This window comes from Oncorhynchus mykiss, chromosome 28, assembly GCF_013265735.2.
Source record: "Oncorhynchus mykiss isolate Arlee chromosome 28, USDA_OmykA_1.1, whole genome shotgun sequence".
Lineage (NCBI taxonomy): Eukaryota > Metazoa > Chordata > Actinopteri > Salmoniformes > Salmonidae > Oncorhynchus > Oncorhynchus mykiss.
In genome coordinates, this window is record NC_048592.1 from 29,944,023 (window position 1) to 29,965,298 (window position 21,276).

Genomic DNA, 21,276 nt, shown 5'->3' on the forward strand with positions numbered 1-21,276 from the left:
TTTTAATAATGGATTTGATGGTGCTCCATGGGATGTTCAAAGTTTCTGATATTTTTTTTATAACCAACCCTGATATGTACTTCTCCACAACTTTGTCCCTGACCTGTTTGGCGAGCTCCTTGGTCTTCGTAGTGCTGCTTGCTTGGTGGTGACCCTTGTTTAGTGTTGCAGACTCTGGGGCCTTTCAGAACAGGGTTATACACTGCTCAAAAAAATAAAAGGGAACACTTAAACAACACAATGTAACTCCAAGTCAATCACACTTCTGTGAAATCAAACTGTCCACTTAGGAAGCAATACTGATTGACAAATTTCACATGCTGTTGTGCAAATGGAATAGACAACAGTTGGAAATTATAGGCAATTAGCAAGACACCCCCAATAAAGGAGTGGTTCTGCAGGTGGTGACCACAGACCACTTCTCAGTTCCTATGCTTCCTGGCTGATGTTTTGGTCACTTTTGAATGCTGGCTGTGCTTTCACTCTAGTGGTAGCATGAGACGGAGTCTACAACCCACACAAGTGGCTCAGGTAGTGCAGCTCATCCAGGATGGCACATCAATGAGAGCTGTGGCAAGAAGGTTTGCTGTGTCTGTCAGCGTAGTGTGCAGAGCATGGAGGCGCTACCAGGAGACAGGCCAGTACATCACGAGACGTGGAGGAGGCCGTAGGAGGGCAACAACCCAGCAGCAGGACCGCTACCTCCGCCTTTGTGCAAGGAGGAGCAGGAGGAGCACTGCCAGAGCCCTGCAAAATGACCTCCAGCAGGCCACAAATGTGCATGTGTCTGCTCAAACGGTCAGAAACAGACTCCATGAGGGTGGTATGAGGGCCCGACGTCCACTGGTGGGGGTTGTGCTTACAGCCCAACACCGTGCAGGACGTTTGGCATTTGCCAGAGAACACCAAGATTGGCAAATTCGCCACTCGCGCCCTGTGCTCTTCACAGATGAAAGCAGGTTCACACTGAGCACGTGATGCCGTGGAGAACGTTCTGCTGCCGGTCAGTCATGGTGTGGGGTGGCATTTCTTTGGGGGGCCACACAGCCCTCCATGTGCTCACCAGAGGTAGCCTGACTGCCATTAGGTACCGAGATGAAATCCTCAGACCCCTTGTGAGACCATATGCTGGTTTGGTTGACCCTGGGTTCCTCCTAATGCAAGACAATGCTAGACCTCATGTGGCTGGAGTGTGTCAGCAGTTCCTGCAAGAGGAAGGCATTGATGCTATGGACTGGCCCGCCAGTTCCCCAGACCTGAAACCAATTGAGCACATCAGGGACAACATGTCTCGCTCCATCCATCAACGCCACGTTGCACCACAGACTGTCCAGGAGTTGGCGGATGCTTTAGTCCAGGTCTGGGAGGAGATCCCTCAGGAGACCATCCGCCATCTCATCAGGAGCATGCCCAGGCGTTGTAGGGAGGTCATACAGGCACGTGGAGGCCACACACACTACTGAGCCTCATTTTGACTTGTTTTAAGGACATTACATCAAAGTTGGATCAGCCTGTAGTGTGGTTTTCCACTTTAATTTTGAGTGTGACTCCAAATCCAGACCTCCATGGGTTGATAAATTTGATTTCCATTGATAATTTTTGTGTGATTTTGTTGTCAGCACATTCAACTATGTAAAGAAAAAAGTATTTAATAAGAACATTTCATTCATTCAGATCTAGGATGTGTTATTTTAGTGTTCCCTTTATTTTTTTGAGCAGTGTATATACTGGGATCATGTGACACTTAGATTGCACACAGGCAGACTTTATTTAACTAATTATGTGACTTCTGAAGGTAATCTGGTTGTGCCAGATCTTATTTAGGGGCTTCATAGCAAAGGGGGTGAATACATATGCACGCACCACTTCTCCATTTCTTGTTTTTTATTTTTTCATTTCACTCCACCAGTTTGGACTATTTTGTCTATGTCCATTACATGAAATCCAAATAAAAATCAATTTAAATGACAGGTTGTAATGCAACAAAATAGGAAAAACGCCAAGGGGGGGAATACGTTTGCAAGGCACTGTATATTCTTCAAGAATCAATGGGTACATACATATCACTAATTTATAAGTCCAAAAAGGTATGTAGCAACTGCAGATTTCCCTTTTAAACCAATACCAAAGAAGCCCGGGGGTGCAGTGTCTTCTGGTTTTTGTTAATTCTTTAGGTACCTGATTGGCTGATCCAGGTCACTGACCTGGTTTCCCAGGTTGAAATTAGTAAGAGGTAAAAGGAAAAGGAAGAAGGCCAGCTGAGGCTGCATGCAGTGCATTCGAAAAGTATTCAGACCTTCACTTTTTGCACATTTTGTTACGTTACAGCCTTATTCTAAAATGCTATGAGATTCGAAATTGAGCTCAGGTGCATCCTGTTGCCATTGATCATCCTTAAGATGTTTCTAGTCCACCTTTGGTACATTCAATTGATTGAGCATGATTTGGAAAGGCACAAACCTGTCTACATAAAGTCCCACAGTTGACAGTGCATGTCAGAGCAAGAACCAAGCCATGAGGTTGAAGGAATTGACCGTAGAGCTCCAACACAGGATTGTGTCGAGGCACAGATCTGGGGATGGGTACCAAAAACTGTCTGCAGCATTGAAGGTCCCCAAGAATACAGTGGCCTCCATCATTCTTAAATGGCCTAGTTAAATAAAGGTTAATAAACAAATTCTTCTCCCGGGTGACTCTGGGTTCGCGCCCAGGCTCTGTCGTAACCGGCCGCGATGCACAATTGGCCTAGCGTTGTCCGGGTTAGGGAGGATTTGGCCGGTAGGGAAATCCTTGTCTCATCGCGCACCAGCGACTCCTGTGGCAGGCCGGGCGCAGTGCGCGCTAACCAAGGTTGCCAGGTGCACGGTGTTTCCTCCTACACATTGGTGCTGCTGGCTTCCGGGTTGGATGGCACTCTTGACAGAGCTCCGTGGAGATGAGAGAACTTTCCAGAAGGACAACCATCTCTGTAGCACCACCAATCAGGCCTTTATGGTAGAGAGGCCAGACGGAAGCCACTCCTCAGTAAAAGGCACATGACAGCCTACTTGGAGTTTGCCAAAAGGCACCTAAATGACTCAGGCCATGAGAAACAAGGTTCTCTGGTCTGAATCCCAAGCATCACATATGGAGGAAACCTGCCACTATCCCTACGGTGAAGCATGGTCCCGAGTGGAGCAGTGGTCTTAGGCACTGCATCTCAATGCAAGAGGCATCACTACAGTCCCTGCTTCGAATCCAGTCTATATCACATCTGGCTGTGATTGGGAGTTGGCCCAGCGTCGTCCGGGTTTGGCCGGGGTATTTATTTATTTTATTTAACTAGGCAAGTCAGTTAATTCTTATTTACAATGACAGCCTTGGGGCAGTGGGTTAACTGCCTTGTTCAGGGGCAGCTCGGGGTTTCGATCAAGCAACCTTTCGGTTACTAGCCCAATTCTTTAACCGCTAGGCTACCTGCCGGCCGTCATTGTAAATAAGAATTTGTTCATAACTGACTTGCCTAGTTAAATTAAGGTTAAATAAAAATATATATATTTTTAAAATGGTGTTGAAAGCATCATGCTGTGGGGATGACAGGAACTGGAAGACTTGTCAGGATCGAGGGAAATATGCAATGTACAGAGAGATCCTTGATGAAAACCTGCTCCAGAGCTCTCAGGGCCTCAGACTGGGGCGAAGGTTCACCTTCCAACAGGACAACGACCTTAAGCACACAGCCAAGACAACGCAGGAGTGGCTTCAGAACAAGTCTCTGAATGTCCTTGAGTAGCCCAGCTAGAGACCAGACTTGAAGCCGATTGAACATCTCTGGAGAGACTTGAAAATAGCTGTGCAGCGACACCCTCCATTCAACCTGACAGAGCTTGAGAGGATCTTTAGAGAAGAATGGGAGAAACTCCCCAAATACAGCTATGCTAAGCTTGTAGCGAAGACTTGAGGCTGTAATTGCTGCCAAAGGTGCTTCAACAAAGCACTGAGTAAAGGGTCTGAATACTTATGTAAATGTGATAGTTATTTTTTTTAAATTAGGCATTTCTAAAAACCTGTTTTTGCTTTGCCATTATGGGTTATTGCACATAGATTGATGAGGGATTTTTTTTTTTATAACGCTGTAACAACACAATGTGGAAAAGTGAAGGGGTCTGAATACTATATAGGGTAGCCTAGTGGTTAGAGTGTTGGACTAGTAACTGAAAGGTTGCAAGTTCAAATCCCCGAGCTGACAAGGTACAAATCTGTCGTTCTGCCCCTGAACAAGGCACTACAGGATGGTAAAAAAAATATATATATAATGTCCTGACTTTACCATCCTTGATGGGAAAAGTATGAGTAATATACTATTGTAGTCTGGCGCTATCTAGCAAAAATATTCCCTACCTGTCGTGGTTTATACAGTACGTCATCCTTTCACAGTTACATCACTCCTATTTCAATTTCTCTGTAGTTTAGTTTTGCCATGGGGAGTGAATTACATCTACCCCTTCAGGACAGAGAAGGTGTTTGCTGTTGTGAGATAAAGAACAGCTTGTTTTCCTCTGAGCGTCCACGCTGTGGACACCTTCCCAGGCACTGTAGCCCTCTGTCACAACAGGAGTGTCAGAGAGCCTGATGTCACCAGAAGGTATTTCAAGGACATCAATTTTAGCAGCATGCCAAGTCTTGAGGATCGTCCATTCTACTGCAATGTTCATCATACTCTGAGAAACTCAACCTCACGAAGACAAAGACCCTGGATTTGTTTGGTTTGCTGGACTATTCTTTGTCATAGCGTAATGGTACCAAAATTGGCCATTCTTAGACGTAAATGGCTATCAAACAAACATGAGACCCACCTGTGAGAACTGGAGGAGAAACCCCAAGTCATCCGATAGCAAGAGAGTAAAGAACACACCAATATAAATTTAACACACTGTATTGAAAGCAATAAGGCCCGAGGAGATGTGGTATATGGCCAATATACCAAGGCTAAGAGCTGTTCTAATGCACAACGCAACGAGGAGTGCCTGGACACAGCCCTTAGCTGTGGTATATTAGCCATATTCCACGAACCCTAGAGGTGCCTTATTGCTATTATAAACTGGTTACCAATGTAATTAGAGCAGTAAAAATGAGCATTTTGTCATACCCATGGTATACAGTCTGATATACCACAACTGTCGGGCAATCATCATTCAGTGCTCGAACCACCCAGCTTATATTAAACATTTTGTTAACCTCTGACTGCCATAATCATAATAGTCTAGTGATCAATGAAATTAAAATGTTTAAGAGAGTGCTAAATAGTAGAAATACATCTAAATGACTAGTTTTCAGGGGTTTGGTTTTTCAATATCGCCATTACAACACTAACTGTGCTGGATGAGGAATGAGAGACACCACTTGAAAATGACTCAGCCACAAAATTGAGGAGGGTTAGGCAAGTTTCTCATGATCAGGCAGATGGATAATTGTTCTCTATTGATCAATTGACCCGAGCAAGACTACATTTTCAACATTTCAGGGGCTGCAGTGAGCAGACACAGCCAGCCAGGCAGAGCACTGGGCTGCATTGGATCATTTTACCATCGCCCTAGTTTTCCTCTCACTTTTAGAGACAAATGACCCAGTTCATCCTTCTTACGGCTTCCTTCCCATCTCTTTCCCAGCCTGCAAAAAGACCTGGGAGATGGCAGAGAGCAGGAGTTCCACAGACTCTCAAACGTTCGCAGACATGGTTGTCTCAAAAAGATTCCTCAGAGGCTTTTCTCTTAAAAGCAGTTTAAATAGTCATGGAATAACTGGGCACTATACTTTGAACAATATCCCCAATGTTTCTAAAAGACCTCTGGAGTTTTAGCACTGAAGCACTGTGCTTATGTCAGAGCTCACCTGTGGGGCAGCGATGCTGAGAGCAGTGTTGACCAACTCCATCTTATCCTGGGACTTTTCACGTGCAAGACGGGCAGCCTCTTTCACCTCCTTAAACCGCTCAGAAAACTGAGGAGGGACAAGAGATAAACGTTTGTCCATAATTAACTACATTATTTTAGGACACCAGACCCTTAATGTGGAGTGAATTGAGATCTTCACCTGGTGCAGCTGCTGCTCTGTAGCGAAGCCCAGGCCGTAGACCGTGTTGGCCCTGCTGTCCGCCCACTGGCCGAACTTCTGCGAGGTCCTGGTGAACGTCATGCTCGGTGTGATGGTGCAGTTGATGATGGCCTGCGGATAGAGCAGAATCGCAATAGTGGAAACCAAGACTGTTCTCAGAGCAGACCTGGTCGTAGCTAGATATGTTCGAGTTGTGTCATGGACAATTTCAGCATTTTTCCAGACAAAATCATGACCTACTGCAGTAGCAGTTACTCACCTCAGCTGATGAAAATCAATAGCTATCATGCTATTCAAATAATGATTCATGTTTATGCCAAAGCAAGGACTTGTTTTCTCAGAAAATAAGTAAAACATTTGGGCTCATTACGGGAGCATTTGTTTGTATTTTCAGAATATCCCAACGGATGGTTGCAAATGCGTTATACAAACAGATGTTTAAACAAATCTGGAGTCTAAAAAACCAGTTAACTTCTTTGGAAAGGTCTTTTGAGCCTAATAACGTGATAATGTGACATACCCATATTTCAGATTGGACCGTGGGTGCATTGGCAATCTATAGTTTGCATTATTTTTCAGATGTAACCAAGAAATGACTCTTTCTTTGACTGACCTACCCTTTCAACAGATTAACAAGCATTGCATCAGGCAGCCGTAGACATGGCTACAGCCCCTCATTTTGTTTCAGGTCACATGAGAAAAAACATTAAGCAGACCTATTTATAACCTTTTGCGTCAGCTGCAGAATTACTATAATATAACTGACTTAAACACCCAGAATCAGAGGGCAAGGGCAGCTTAAAGAAGAGGAGGTTTTTTAACAAACGATTACGAGAGTCTGGGCCAACATGTTTCACATGACATGGTACAAAAGATTACCACGTTGCCAGACACAAGACAAGGGGAATTGGGCTGCTGATCACAAGGTCTGCAGGGAGTGGGGAATGTGGGTCAGACCAGAGGTGTTAAGGTCTGCAGGGAGTGGGGAATGTGGGTCAGACCAGAGGTGTTAAGGTCTGCAGGGAGTGGGGAATGTGGGTCAGACCAGAGGTGTTAAGGTCTGCAGGGAATGGGGAATGTGGGTCAGACCAGAGGTGTTAAGGGGAGATCAGATAGATTCCAGGGTGGCATGGGGAGTTGATCCAAATCCAAAGCTTGTGAGGAAGACGAGCCTTGATCTTGTGAACGCTGTTAGGTGACATTGATTTTCTGTTCACATTCCAGTTCTTCTTGACTTAACAATGGTTTAATTGTTTTTAAATTAATAAAACGTGTAGAACCACTGCTTTAATGTCCTAGCATCGTAAACAACTAAGGTCTGGAAGGATAAATAACTTTACAGGGGAAAGTAAGAGTGAACAGAAACAATCTTAAACAGGTCCAGGCTGACCTGTTACATATTCCAGACTCATATTTAGCGACTCTCTTTTCCATACTGGACTATGTTATATTGGCTAGAAGAAGAAAATGGTGAACTTGAGACCATATTCTTAACCAACCCACTCAATCCTGTGAAAATCCCTCAAAAAGGATGTTTTACCTTAAATCACAGTTTTCAACAAGACACATTCACATAATCCAACCGTGGCATGCATTCATGTTCCAGAGTCAACCCACTACACAGTACAGGGTTTCCACTAGTTGCCGCAGACACAAAGTCAAAATTGTCTATTTCGTAAAAGTTCATCAAAATGAAAATGTGTTTTTTGGTCTTAATTTTAAGGTTAGCTGTGTGGTTAAGTTTAGGGTTAAGGTTGGGTTAGTGACACTTAATTGGGGAGAACGGGCTCGTGGTAATGACTGGAGCGGATCAGTGGAATGGTATCAAATACGTCAAATACATGGTTTCCAGGTGTTTGATGCCATTCCATTTGCTCCGTTCCGGACATTATTATGAGCCGTTAAAATCACATTTTAAGAAGAGAAATTGTAAAAATAGGTGAGGTGGCTGTGGTACCTAGTGACGACCACAGTACAGCTGCATGGCTCACCTTCGTACCACCCACGCTGATGATGCGGTACACGTTCCTGTTGCCGTCGTAGAAGAAGGAGACGGTGACGGCATGCTTGCTGGCGGGGATCCAGTTCCTCTTGGTGTTTGGGTCGATCTGGAACACATGGGCCCTGGCACTGAAGATTGGCTGCTCCCTGGGGAAAGGTGTGGACATGGAGCTAAGCATGTGAAGACAAATGGTGGCCAAGAGTTTCCTATTCCCTACAAAGACCTGCAAATTTGAGTATGTGAAGACTAACGAAAAGACAACTTTGTTTCTGACTCACAAATAAATATTTTTCTGAATAATTATTTTATTATTAGTGCAGTGGAAGACTGACACATTTCTTCCATTGTTTAAAATATTGAACACTGTTCACTAAACAAATTGACAATTTATACTTTCGGACAAACGCATTATATTCTAATCGAGACTTACTGTTCATGTTCTGATGAATAACAAATATTTGCAATTTCTTTGTGCTTTCGGGGAGGAACAACAACCTCCTAATCCTCCCATAATGGGACACAGCTCCCATACTTGACTGGCTGCCATAATGCTACAGATGTTGGTGTCACCTTTGGCAGCTCTCTCAATCCAACCCTAATTTGCCCGTGGTTGTGGTTAGCATAAGACTGTTGACTAAAAAGCTCTGAACCTTTGCCCAAGTCCCCTCCCCATCCCTTCTTCTGCCAGCGTGACCATGCTAAGTATCCTAGATACGAGGTAAATATTTCAAAGCAACAATGTCACTGGTGTTCTAGTATGGTTTGGCAACTGTGGCATGGAAAATTTCAACCCAACCAAATCCGAATGACAACAGTGGAAAGACCTCACACAGAGGGAGAGTTAAAGTCCAGTGACTGTACGGAGCAGAGCAGACAATAGATCATAACCTACCTAAGTCTAACCTGTAAAAAAAAAAATCAGTCAAAAAGCCATTGGATTACGAACACAGTAAAGTCAAAAGGATTATACCTTGATGCTACTGATTGATTGTTGCCCTTTTCACCTTCATCATATTCAATTCAGATCTGTAGAAGCTATGCAGGACAGAAAATCCACTGCAGTTGGAGGGTTGTTGGTACAAAGAAACCCACTAAATGTCATAGCAACATGACATGGTCTTAGGTGTCTGACTGTTTACTAGGTATGGATTAGCAGTAGTGGATGATTATAACAACATATGGTAGTGACGATCTTATCCATTTCATTGGCTGATGAAATCTAATAATTCAAATAAATCTATCACAAAAATCAAGTAGAAAATTGATGGATGATTTATGACATGGCGAATACCAGGTCACAGCGCACATTAGGCTGTATCCAAATGAAACTCAAGTCTGACCTCTTCAGTGACACACAAATCCAGTGATGGAGGTAAGCAGACACACATACAATATCTTCGAAGGATGGATTTAAATGAATTGGATTTAATCTTTGTTCTGATTCTATATGCCAGGATCTCTAAATCTCAGGAGTTTTGGTGTTTTGGTGTACCATTTTAACTGCAAGAATTTGTTTACAATGACAACTATTGGTTGTCAGATAGTCTGTGCTATTACCTTCCATGTCAATACTTTGTCACTTTAACCCTACTGCAAATAACAACTATCACCATCAAAGACTCACAGACACACTCTCTCTCTCAAACACACGATGGGCTTGAGGAAGGAGACAGAAGAATTCTCTGTCTCATCACATGGTAATCCCCCTTTTGTCAGCTGATCTCATGCTTAATAACCAGCTTCTATAAGACAAACAGTAACCCCCAGGCTCAGACAGATAATGATCAGAAGGTTGGCCAGACAGGGGACAGGAGCAGTACTGTGGAACAGAGGGTTGGCCAGACAGGGGACAGGAGCAGTACTGTGGAACAGAGGGTTGGCCAGACAGGGGACAGGAGCATTACTGTGGAACAGAGGGTTGGCCAGACAGGGGACGGGAGCATTACTGTGGAACAGAGGGTTGGCCAGACAGGGGACAGGAGCATTACTGTGGAACAGAGGGTTGGCCAGACAGGGGACAGGAGCATTACTGTGGAACAGAGGGTTGTCCAGACAGGGGACAGGAGCATTACTGTGGAACAGAGGGTTGGCCAGACAGGGGACAGGAGCAGTACTGTGGAACAGAGGGTTGGCCAGACAGGAGACAGGAGCAGTACTGTGGAACAGAGGGTTGGCCAGACAGGGGACGGGAGCATTACTGTGGAACAGAGGGTTGGCCATACAGGGGACAGGAGCAGTACAGTAGAACAGAGGGTTGGCCAGACAGGGGACAGGAGCAGTACAGTAGAACAGAGGGTTGGCCAGACAGGAGACGGGAGCATTACTGTGGAACAGAGGGTTGGCCAGAAAGGGGACAGGAGCAGTACAGTAGAACAGAGGGTTGGCCAGACAGGGGACAGGAGCAGTACAGTAGAACAGAGGGTTGGCCAGACAGGGGACAGGAGCAGTACAGTAGAACAGAGGGTTGGCCAGACAGGGGACGGGTGCATTACTGTGGAACAGAGGGTTGGCCAGACAGGGGACGGGAGCATTACTGTGGAACAGAGGGTTGGCCAGACAGGGGACGGGAGCATTACTGTGGAACAGAGGGTTGGCCAGACAGGGGACAGGAGCAGTACAGTGGAACAGAGGGTTGGCCAGACAGGGGAAAGGAGCATTACAGTAGAACAGGGGGTTGGCCAGACAGGGGACGGGAGCATTACTGTGGAACAGAGGGTTGGCCAGACAGGGGACAGGAGCAGTACAGTAGAACAGAGGGTTGGCCAGACAGGGGACAGGAGCAGTACAGTAGAACAGAGGGTTGGCCAGACAGGGGACAGGAGCAGTACTGTGGAACAGAGGGTTGGCCAGACAGGGGACAGGAGCAGTACAGTAGAACAGAGGGTTGGCCAGACAGGGGACAGGAGCAGTACAGTAGAACAGAGGGTTGGCCAGACAGGGGACGGGTGCATTACTGTGGAACAGAGGGTTGGCCAGACAGGGGACGGGAGCATTACTGTGGAACAGAGGGTTGGCCAGACAGGGGACGGGAGCATTACTGTGGAACAGAGGGTTGGCCAGACAGGGGACAGGAGCAGTACAGTGGAACAGAGGGTTGGCCAGACAGGGGACAGGAGCATTACAGTAGAACAGGGGGTTGGCCAGACAGGGGACGGGAGCATTACTGTGGAACAGAGGGTTGGCCAGACAGGGGACAGGAGCAGTACAGTAGAACAGAGGGTTGGCCAGACAGGGGACAGGAGCAGTACAGTAGAACAGAGGGTTGGCCAGACAGGGGACAGGAGCAGTACTGTGGAACAGAGGGTTGGCCAGACAGGGGACAGGAGCAGTACAGTAGAACAGAGGGTTGGCCAGACAGGGGACAGGAGCAGTACAGTAGAACAGAGGGTTGGCCAGACAGGGGACAGGAGCAGTACAGTAGAACAGAGGGTTGGCCAGACAGGGGACAGGAGCAGTACAGTAGAACAGAGGGTTGGCCAGACAGGGGACGGGTGCATTACTGTGGAACAGAGGGTTGGCCAGACAGGGGACGGGAGCATTACTGTGGAACAGAGGGTTGGCCAGACAGGGGACAGGAGCAGTACTGTGGAACAGAGGGTTGGCCAGACAGGGGACAGGAGCAGTACAGTAGAACAGAGGGTTGGCCAGACAGGGGACAGGAGCAGTACAGTAGAACAGAGGGTTGGCCAGACAGGGGACAGGAGCAGTACAGTAGAACAGAGGGTTGGCCAGACAGGGGACAGGAGCAGTACAGTAGAACAGAGGGTTGGCCAGACAGGGTACAGGAGCAGTACTGTGGAACAGTGGGTTGGCCAGACAGGGGACAGGAGCAGTACTGTGGAACAGAGTCAGCAAGATAGGCAACAGAGTTTGGCAGACTCACGTTGAGACATGAAAAAGTAAAAGCTACCATGTTGGTACTTGACACCAATGCTTCCCAAATCATTAGCTTACATATGATGCAATTGACTGACATTGTTGGGTTAAACTAAAATGCCTCTCTCTACGGTAAAGCTATTTTCATCGTGGAGCGATAAAACTCACAAATTATGAATACACAACTATACACTTACCTCCTACCGTAAAATGTGCTAATTATGTTGGCAGCCATTTAGAAAATGTATCCAGGTCACACCACCACGTGATATCATTGAAAAGCGCAGAATGTCCTCTCAAAGGAACAAAACACAGTGGCATGTATGGCCTCAAAGAGAAAGGCCATGAGAGACCTGAGGAAATGTGTCATGTTTTAGACGATTGTCTTTCTGTGGAAGCTAACTGGATAACGGATCATGTTAACATGTTAAACAGATGGACATGGCTAAGTAGGATGTGGTGTTGTGTGTACATATACTACACACACACGATCAGGGTTCGAATTATACATCCACTCTTGGGGTGTTGAAAATATTTGACCATTTTGCGGGGGGGGGGGGGCTCACATTGATATGTCAATTATTATAAGAGGGCCTTGTTATGGGGTGCCCAGCCTCTCTAATTTTAACCCTGCACACAGTTATATATTGATTGGTTTAATTATATTGTATATGCTCCAGCGGTTAAATAGGTGAGCAGAACTCCACCATGATAGGACATAACGAGAAGATCCCATTTCAGATAATTCAATTACTACATATTCTGGCAATGGAAATTCCACAACACTGCTTTATCGATAAATGCATTACCTAATAATCTATTACGGTTTACAACTGCTTTAATTCATGTTAATTAATGTACCCCTATTGTAGAAGTGTTATCACTCACACTATCCATTTCTAACAGGTTATTACAGTTTATGGTTCTACACGCTGTAAACAGAATAATTGACATGGATGCTCTTCTAGAGGAGATTCTGGGGCACACAGCGCTGGGAGAACTTCTCTCCTTGATTTAGTACAGCAATAATAGGTCAGGGCCTCAGAGTTATTTCAGAAATGTACTGCTCAAATAAGGTAGTGGTGGTCTCTGCAGTACCACTAACATCATGTGGGATAAACAGATAAACAGCAAAAAAACTAACTGATTTAATTTCAAAATCAAGTTTGAAGCCACTTAATATCAATATAAGATCAATAAACAATATAGCTAGTGTGATAATGTTATTAGATGCAAATCAACATCACTCCAAAACATTGATATGTAATTCCATAGCATTACTACATACAGTCGGAAGTTTACATACACTTAGGTTGGAGTCATTAAAACTCTTTTTTCAACCACTCCACAAATTTCTTGATAACAAACTATAGTTTTGGCAAGTCGGTCAGGACATCTACATTGTGCATGACACAAGTCATTTTTCCGACAATTGTTTACAGACAGATTATTTCACTTATAATTTACTGTATCACAATTCCAGTGGGTCAGAAGTTTACATACACTAAGTTGACTGTGCCTTTAAACAGCTTGGAAAATTCCAGAAAATTATGTCATGGCTTTAGAAGCTTCTGATAGGCTAATTGACATAATTTGAGTCAATTGGAGGTGTATCTGTGGATGTATTTCAAGGCCTACCTTCAAACCCAGTGCCTCTTTGCTTGACATCATGGAAAAACCAAAAGAAATCAGCCAAGACCTCAGAAAAAAAAGTGTAGACCTCCACAAGTCTGGCTCATCCTTAGGAGCAATTTCCAAACGCCTGAAGGTACTACGTTCATCTGTACAAGCAATAGTACGCAAGTATAAACACCATGTGACCACGCAGCCATCATACCGCTCATACCGCTCAGGAAGGAGACGCATTCTGTCTCCTAGAGAAGAGCGTACTTAGGTGCGAAAAGTGCACATCAATCCCAGAACAACAGCAAAGGACCTTGTGAAGATGCTGGAGGAAACAGGTACAAAAGTGTCTATATCCACAGTAAAACGAGTCCTATATCGACATAACCTGAATGGCCGCTCAGCAAGGAAGAAGCCAATGCTCCAAAACCGGCATAAAAAAGCCAGACTACAGTTTGCAACTGCACATGGGGACAAAGATCGTACTTTTTGGAGAAATGTCCTCTGGTCTGATGAAACAAAAATGTAACTGTTTGGCCATAATGACCATTGTTATGTTTGGAGGAAAAAGGGGGAAGCTTGCAAGCCGAAGAACACGAACGAACCCAACCGTGAAGCACGGGGGTGGCAGCATCATGTTGTGGGGATGCTTTGCTGCAGGAGGGGCTGGTGCACTTCACAAAATAGATGGCATCATGAGGGAGGAAAATGATGTGGATATATTGAAGCAACAGCTCACGGCATCAGTCAGGAAGTTAAAGCTTGGTCGCAAATGGGTCTTCCAAATGGACAATGACCCCAAGCATAGTTTCAAAGTTGTGGCAAAATGGCTTAAGGACAACAAAGTCAAGGTATTGGAGTGGCCATCACAAAGCCCTGACCTCAATCCTATAGAACATTTGTGGGCAGAACTGAAAAAATGTGTGAGAGGAAGGAGGCCTACAAACCTGACTCAGTTACACCAGCTCTGTCAGGAGGAATGGGCCAAAATTCACCCAACTTAGTGTGGGAAGCTTATGGAAGGCTACCCAAAACACTTGATCCAAGTTAAACAATTTAAAGGCAATGCTACCAAATACTAATTGAGTGTATGTAAACTTCTGATCCACTGGGAATGTGATGAAAGAAATAAAATCTGAAATAAATCATTCTTAGTACAATTATTCTGACATTTCACATTTTTTTAATAAAGTGGTGATCCTAACTGACCTAAGACAGGTAATTTTTACAAGGATTAAATGTCAGGAATTGTGAAAAATTGGGTTTAAATGTATTTGGCTAGGGGTATGTAAACTTCCGACTTCAACTGTACTTGCTTTAATGATCAAACATCCACACACTATTATTACACTAACAATCCATAGGACACAAGAGACTACTGTCAAGAATGGGGTGGCCAATATAGTCTTGAGGTTAGAATGTTGGGCCAGTAACTGAAAGGTCGCTGGTTCAAATCCTGTGTCTGAAAAGGTGAAAACCTGTTGCTGTGCCCTTTAAGTTAACCTCAATTTCTCCAGGGGACCTGGACAATGGTGACACTGGATGTGACCCTACTCCTTGCTGGTGTTTCAGGGAGAGTTGAGATGTGTAACAGAAAAAAACATTTCCATTACACTCTTGTACAAGTGTGTAACAGGACGGATATAACCTCCCCACACACAAATTATTATTCTCTCTCTTGTCCTGTAAAAGAAGAGGTCCTGTTTGCATCCCAAGGTCATTACACAAAGATTTTTACTGCCAACTGTCAAATGTTGGAATGGATCTCTTACTTTGGACTATGTAGTCAATATGCCTCAACTGAAACAAGGACACAGACAGAAGTGGCTATTGAGTAGGTGTTCTGGGTCAATATACTACAACTGAAACAAGGACACAGACAGAAGGGGCTATTGAGTAGGTGTTCTGGGTCAATATGCCTCAACTGAAACAAGGACACAGACAGAAGGGGCTATTGAGTAGGTGCTCAGGGTGTAATATAACAGCAACTCACCTTTCTCGATGTTGAGGATACATCTTATAAGGCAGCAGAGGTATCCTTTCTATGGAAGAAAGAAATTAGCACACACTGACTGCATACATCAAGATGTTTTCATACAAAAAAATGTTTTAACATTAATACACAACTGGACTAGAAAATAAAAATTATGATTGATCCAAGTGTTCAGGGTGCCCTCGCTGCTTTTCAATGTATCATTAGAAATGTATAGGTACCCTACCTCAAGAACAAGGTACCCCAATATTAAAAAGCATTGTCCTGACCTTTTGAGATATGGTCCCGACTGACTGCAGGATAATAGTCTCAACTTTTCTCTCTCATAGCAACAGTCATTTACCAGCGTCCAATGCAATGAGTCAGTGAGAGTTGAATGGAGTTACTCGAGACACTCACCCCATTTCGTTGTAAAAGATGAATAAGATCTATTGGTCGAGCTGCAATGTGGGATCCTTTATGTTGAACACTGGAGCTGTAATCCTTCCTCTTATTTGTGTCAGTATAGGGATGCTTCCGTATACCACCGGAATTGCACTGCAAAGGGCAAGAATTGGCTATGAATACTGTGGACATTCGCTGTCAATAAAATTATATGCGCTCTGTCCCTTCACTTGAAAAAGCTTGCCACGACGTCGGACATCGATGCCACCACGAAACTGGAGCAATGTGTATCATTAGCCACAGTCCGGCAGTCCATCATGTAGATTTCTCAGTTTTTCTTTCTGACTGCACTTCAGTAACCTTGTTGTAACGCAGTTCCTCGCGACGCTCAGGTTGTATTCCTCTTGAAGGCGCAATATGTGAGTGAAAAGCGTGCAGTCTTCTACACTGGTTACCAAGTATCGCTTGGCATGAGATACTTTTTTTATTGGTTACATTTCATATCCAGACAACACCAGCTGCGCGCGGTGCAGCGCTCTATGGCTACAATTTGCTACAGTTGGGGTTTCAACCCGTCTACATACACCACCACCTGCTGGTTACCGTTTGGTAGTGGGTCAAATTACGTTTAATCTAACACCGACAAAACTCACTACAGTAGTTTAGAGTCTACTTCACGGTTGACCATTAGCAAATAGATTAGGCGTAATAAACACTAACTAACCTGTATTTAATTTTCACATACCTCACATTAAAACACATTCCTTGGGCTCACAAGGACGCAATACTGCAGCCCCATGTAAACATGAGATTAGGGCCGCCTAGCCCAGATGTGAAGTCTATGAGCTCAGTGCTAGCAGTCGAGTTAATCATAATTCCTGTCATTTATCAAAAACAAGTTCAATTGTCCATCACTTAAAATGAGTGAAAAGAAACCTTTATTTTTTTCAAAGATGTTACAAGGATGACATTTCAGTGAGAGTATAACAGATGACCAAATAACTAGATAATCATAATCAAGCAATTTCCAAGAAAGAAAGAAACATCACTTCACTCCAAAGTAAAACCCTGCAGAAGCAAATAATGAAAATAAATGATACTAGGATGACACCAGCTATGGGGGGAGAAAGAGGACAAATCTAGACTATTTTGTGTCCTAATTGAAGGATCTTGGCATTCCAAAATCCCTGTAACCCATGAGACACTCAAGAGTGGGGTTTTGTTTGAACGATATTTGAAGATGAGCAAAGATCAGTTACCATTTGTAGTGGACCAATATTTAATCTACTTGAACTCATTTCATACCCTTACCATTTGTAGTGGACCAATATTTAATCTACTTGAACTCATTTCATACCCTTACCATTTGTAGTGGACCAATATTTAATCTACTTGAACTCATTTCATACCCTTACCATTTGTAGTGGACCAATATTTAATCTACTTGAACTCATTTCATACCCTTACCATTTGTAGTGGACCAATATTTAATCTACTTGAACTCATTTCATACCCTTACCATTTGTAGTGGACCAATATTTAATCTACTTGAACTCATTTCATACCCTTACCATTTGTAGTGGACCAATATTTAATCTACTTGAACTCATTTCATACCCTTACCATTTGTAGTGGACCAATATTTAATCTACTTGAACTCATTTCATACCCTTACCATTTGTAGTGGACCAATATTTAATCTACTTGAACTCATTTCATACCCTAACCATTTGTAGTGGACCAATATTTAATCTACTTGAACTCATTTCATACCCTTACCATTTGTAGTGGACCAATATTTAATCTACTTGAACTCATTTCATACCCTTACCATTTGTAGTGGACCAATATTTAATCTACTTGAACTCATTTCATACCCTTACCATTTGTAGTGGACCAATATTTAATCTACTTGAACTCATTTCATACCCTTACCATTTGTAGTGGACCAATATTTAATCTACTTGAACTCATTTCATACCCTTACCATTTGTAGTGGACCAATATTTAATCTACTTGAACTCATTTCATACCCTTACCATTTGTAGTGGACCAATATTTAATCTACTTGAACTCATTTCATACCCTTACCATTTGTAGTGGACCAATATTTAATCTACTTGAACTCATTTCATACCCTTACCATTTGTAGTGGACCAATATTTAATCTACTTGAACTCATTTCATACCCTTACCATTTGTAGTGGACCAATATTTAATCTACTTGAACTCATTTCATACCCTTACCATTTGTAGTGGACCAATATTTAATCTACTTGAACTCATTTCATACCCTAACCATTTAGTTGTATTGCAGCAGCACTTTATTTTCTCTTCAGGAGTTCCCCTTTTGAAACAGATACATGAATGTTTAGTGATGAAACCTGATAATTGAGGTGTACAATCGAACAGCACATGCACAGGTTGTCAAATAGGGAACGCTGTCAGAAATAACACATTTTCAAAATGTATTTGGAGGGATGTGGTTAATGTCTAGAAGATATGGATAGGTACAAACACATTTAGTCAGAATGGGTAACATCTTAAAATGTCTTTCCACAGGTGTTCATAACAGAAAATGTTTAACCACATTAGCATACGACAATGACTTCTGAAAATCATAGCCTAACACGACTCAGCAAAATGACATAAAAATTGTCAGATGACACTATCACACATGGAATGGAGGGTACCGTAATGAATCATGAGTGATGGTTACATACAATTCATAATTACAGAATGAAAGATTTCAGACCTAAAACTCAACACAGCAGGGAAGTGACAAGTAGGATTATCACAAAATACTACTTTTACACGTGAGAAATTTTACCATCAATGATACAAATTACAGTGCCTTCAGAAAGTAATCACATTTTGTTGTGTTAGAGCCTGAATTGAAAATATATTAAAATTGAGATTGTTCCACTGGCCTACATACAATTCCCCATAATGTCAAAGTGGATTTACTTAATTTTTTAATACAAAATATTAAAAAAAAAACATTTTTTATGGCAAGACTAAATAAGTTCAGGAGTAAAAATCACTGTGTGCAATAATAGTGTTTATCATCTCTGTACCCCACACAACCAGATCATTGTAAGGGCTCTCAGTCGAGCAGTGAATTTCAAGTGCAGATTCAACCATAAAGACCAGGGGAGGTTTTCCAATGCCTCGCAAAGGGCAACTATTGGTAGATGGGTCAAAACATTTAATAAGCAGAAATAGAACATCCCTTTGAGCATGGTGAAGTTAATAATTACACGCTTTGGATGGTGTATCAATACACCCAGTCACTACAAAGATGCAGGCGTCCTTCCTAACTCAGATCCCGGGAGTAAGGAAACCATTCAGGGATTTCAATGTGAGACCAATGGTGACTTTAAAACAGTTAAGAGTTTAATGGCTGTGAAATCCATCCTCAGTTCAACATTGTAGTTACACACAATACTAACCTAAATTAGTTTTTTTTTATTTTTTTACCTGTAGAGAACAAAAAATATCACAAAACATGCATCCTGTTTGCAATAAGGCACTAAAGTAAAACTGCAAAAAAGTGTGTTAAAGAAATTAACTTTGTCCCGAATACAAAGCGTTGTGTTTGGGGCAAATCCAATACAACACATTACTGAGTACCACTCTCCATATGTTCAAGCATGCTGGTGGCTGCGTTATGTTATGGGTATGCTTGTCATCAGCAAAGATTAGGGAAGTTTTTTGGGGGATAATTTACAATATAGTTAAGAACATGCAAAATCAAAGAGGAAAACCTGGTTCAGTCTTCTTTCCAACAGACACTGGGAGACTAATTCACCTTTCAGCAGGACAATAACCTAAAACACAAGGCCAAATATACACTGGGGTTTGCTTACCAAGATGACATTGAATGTTTGACTTTGAATCAGCTTAATCTATGACAAGACTTGAAAATGGCTGTCTGTCGTTGATCATTGCTAGAGGTTGAGAATTTTAAAAGTAATGTACAAATATTGTACAATTCAAGTTAGTCCTAAATATTTCTAAAACTAAAAACATTGTATTTGGGACACTAAACATCAACTAAATCTTGTAATGAATAATGTGGAATTTTAGCAAGTTGAGGAGACTAAACTGCTTGGAGCAACCCTGGATTGTAAACTGTCATGGTCAAAACATGTTGATGCAATGGTACCTAAGATGGGGAGAGGTCTGTCTTCTTAACTATCAACAAGGCAGGTCCTACAGACCCTAGTTGTGTCTCACCTGGACTACTGTCAAGTCGTGTGGTCAGGTGCCACAAAGAAGGATTTACAATTGGCTCAGAACAGTGCAGCATGGGTGGCCCTTAAATGTACACAGAGAGCTAACAATAATATGCATGTCAATCTCTCATGGCTCAAAGTTGGAAAGATTTAGTCAATCACTATTTGTTTTTGTAAGAAGTATTGACATGCTGAATGCACACCCATGCATATCCCACAAGACATGCAACCAGAGGTCTCTTCACAATCCCAAAATCCAGAACAGACGACACAGTACTACATAGAGCCATGACTACATGGAACTCTATTCCACATCAGGTAACTGATGCAAGCAGTAGAATCAGATTTAAAAAACTGAAAAATACACCTTATGGAACAGTGGGGACTGTACACATGGATGTTGTATTGTAGATATATGGTAGTAGAGTAGTGGCCTGAGGGCACACACTTAATGTGTTGTGAAAAGTGTTATGAAATGTTATGTAAAATTTTAAATGGTATATTACTGCCTTAATGTTTCTGGACCTCAGGAAGAGTAGCCTCTACCTTGGCAGGAACTGATGGGGATCCTTAATACATACAATAGAAATACAACAAAATGGAATAAGAGGTATGAATACTTTCTGAAGGCACTGTGCATCAATGATTCTCCATGTGACAGGGTAGGTCTACTACATGTTTCAAGATTTATGTATTGGTAGTTTTATCAAAATTAAAAAGGACATTCAAAAGGGGAAAGTAAAATTTCAACTTCAACCGGAAAAAAGTGTTCTCGCTTGAAAACACAACCCTAGGCAACACAGTGACTAGGGTCTGGTTTAAAGTATGGACTCTTGGCATAATGGAACTACGTCACTACTTTATCCACTTAGATAAAATACAAAAAAGTAGCTAGAGATCACAGAAGTTATTTTTAATGAGTGCATTTAGCAAGTGGCTAGTTTGCATAAACAACCTTCAATAAAACCCCTGCAAAAGTTTTGCCTACAAACTTTAGTTTAGAATCGCAACTTTCTGGCATGTCTGCCTCGTTGTTTGTTGGGAGAGTCCCTGGAAAATATTTTTCC

General features: G+C 42.8%; 1 protein-coding gene across 3 annotated transcripts in view; it reads right to left on the reverse strand.

Annotated features, from left to right (window-relative positions):
• The window catches only part of LOC110508897 (homer protein homolog 3), a 31,540-nt gene extending 15,021 nt beyond the window's left edge, over positions 1-16,519 (reverse strand). The window contains exons 1-6 of one of the 3 annotated variants that reach the window (XM_021589794.2): positions 15,987-16,516; positions 15,588-15,636; positions 8,085-8,241; positions 6,073-6,204; positions 5,872-5,979; positions 4,836-4,844 (exon numbers count right to left, since the gene is read on the reverse strand). In XM_021589794.2, the coding sequence (XP_021445469.2) occupies positions 4,836-4,844; positions 5,872-5,979; positions 6,073-6,204; positions 8,085-8,241; positions 15,588-15,610 (429 nt within the window). In that variant the 5' untranslated portion in view covers positions 15,611-15,636; positions 15,987-16,516. Of the gene's footprint in view, positions 1-4,835; positions 4,845-5,871; positions 5,980-6,072; positions 6,205-8,084; positions 8,242-15,587; positions 15,637-15,986 lie in introns of all 3 variants that reach the window. The other 2 variants (XM_036966374.1, XM_021589795.2) reach the window with 2 other exon arrangements.
• Between the last annotated feature and the right edge of the window lie 4,757 nt (positions 16,520-21,276).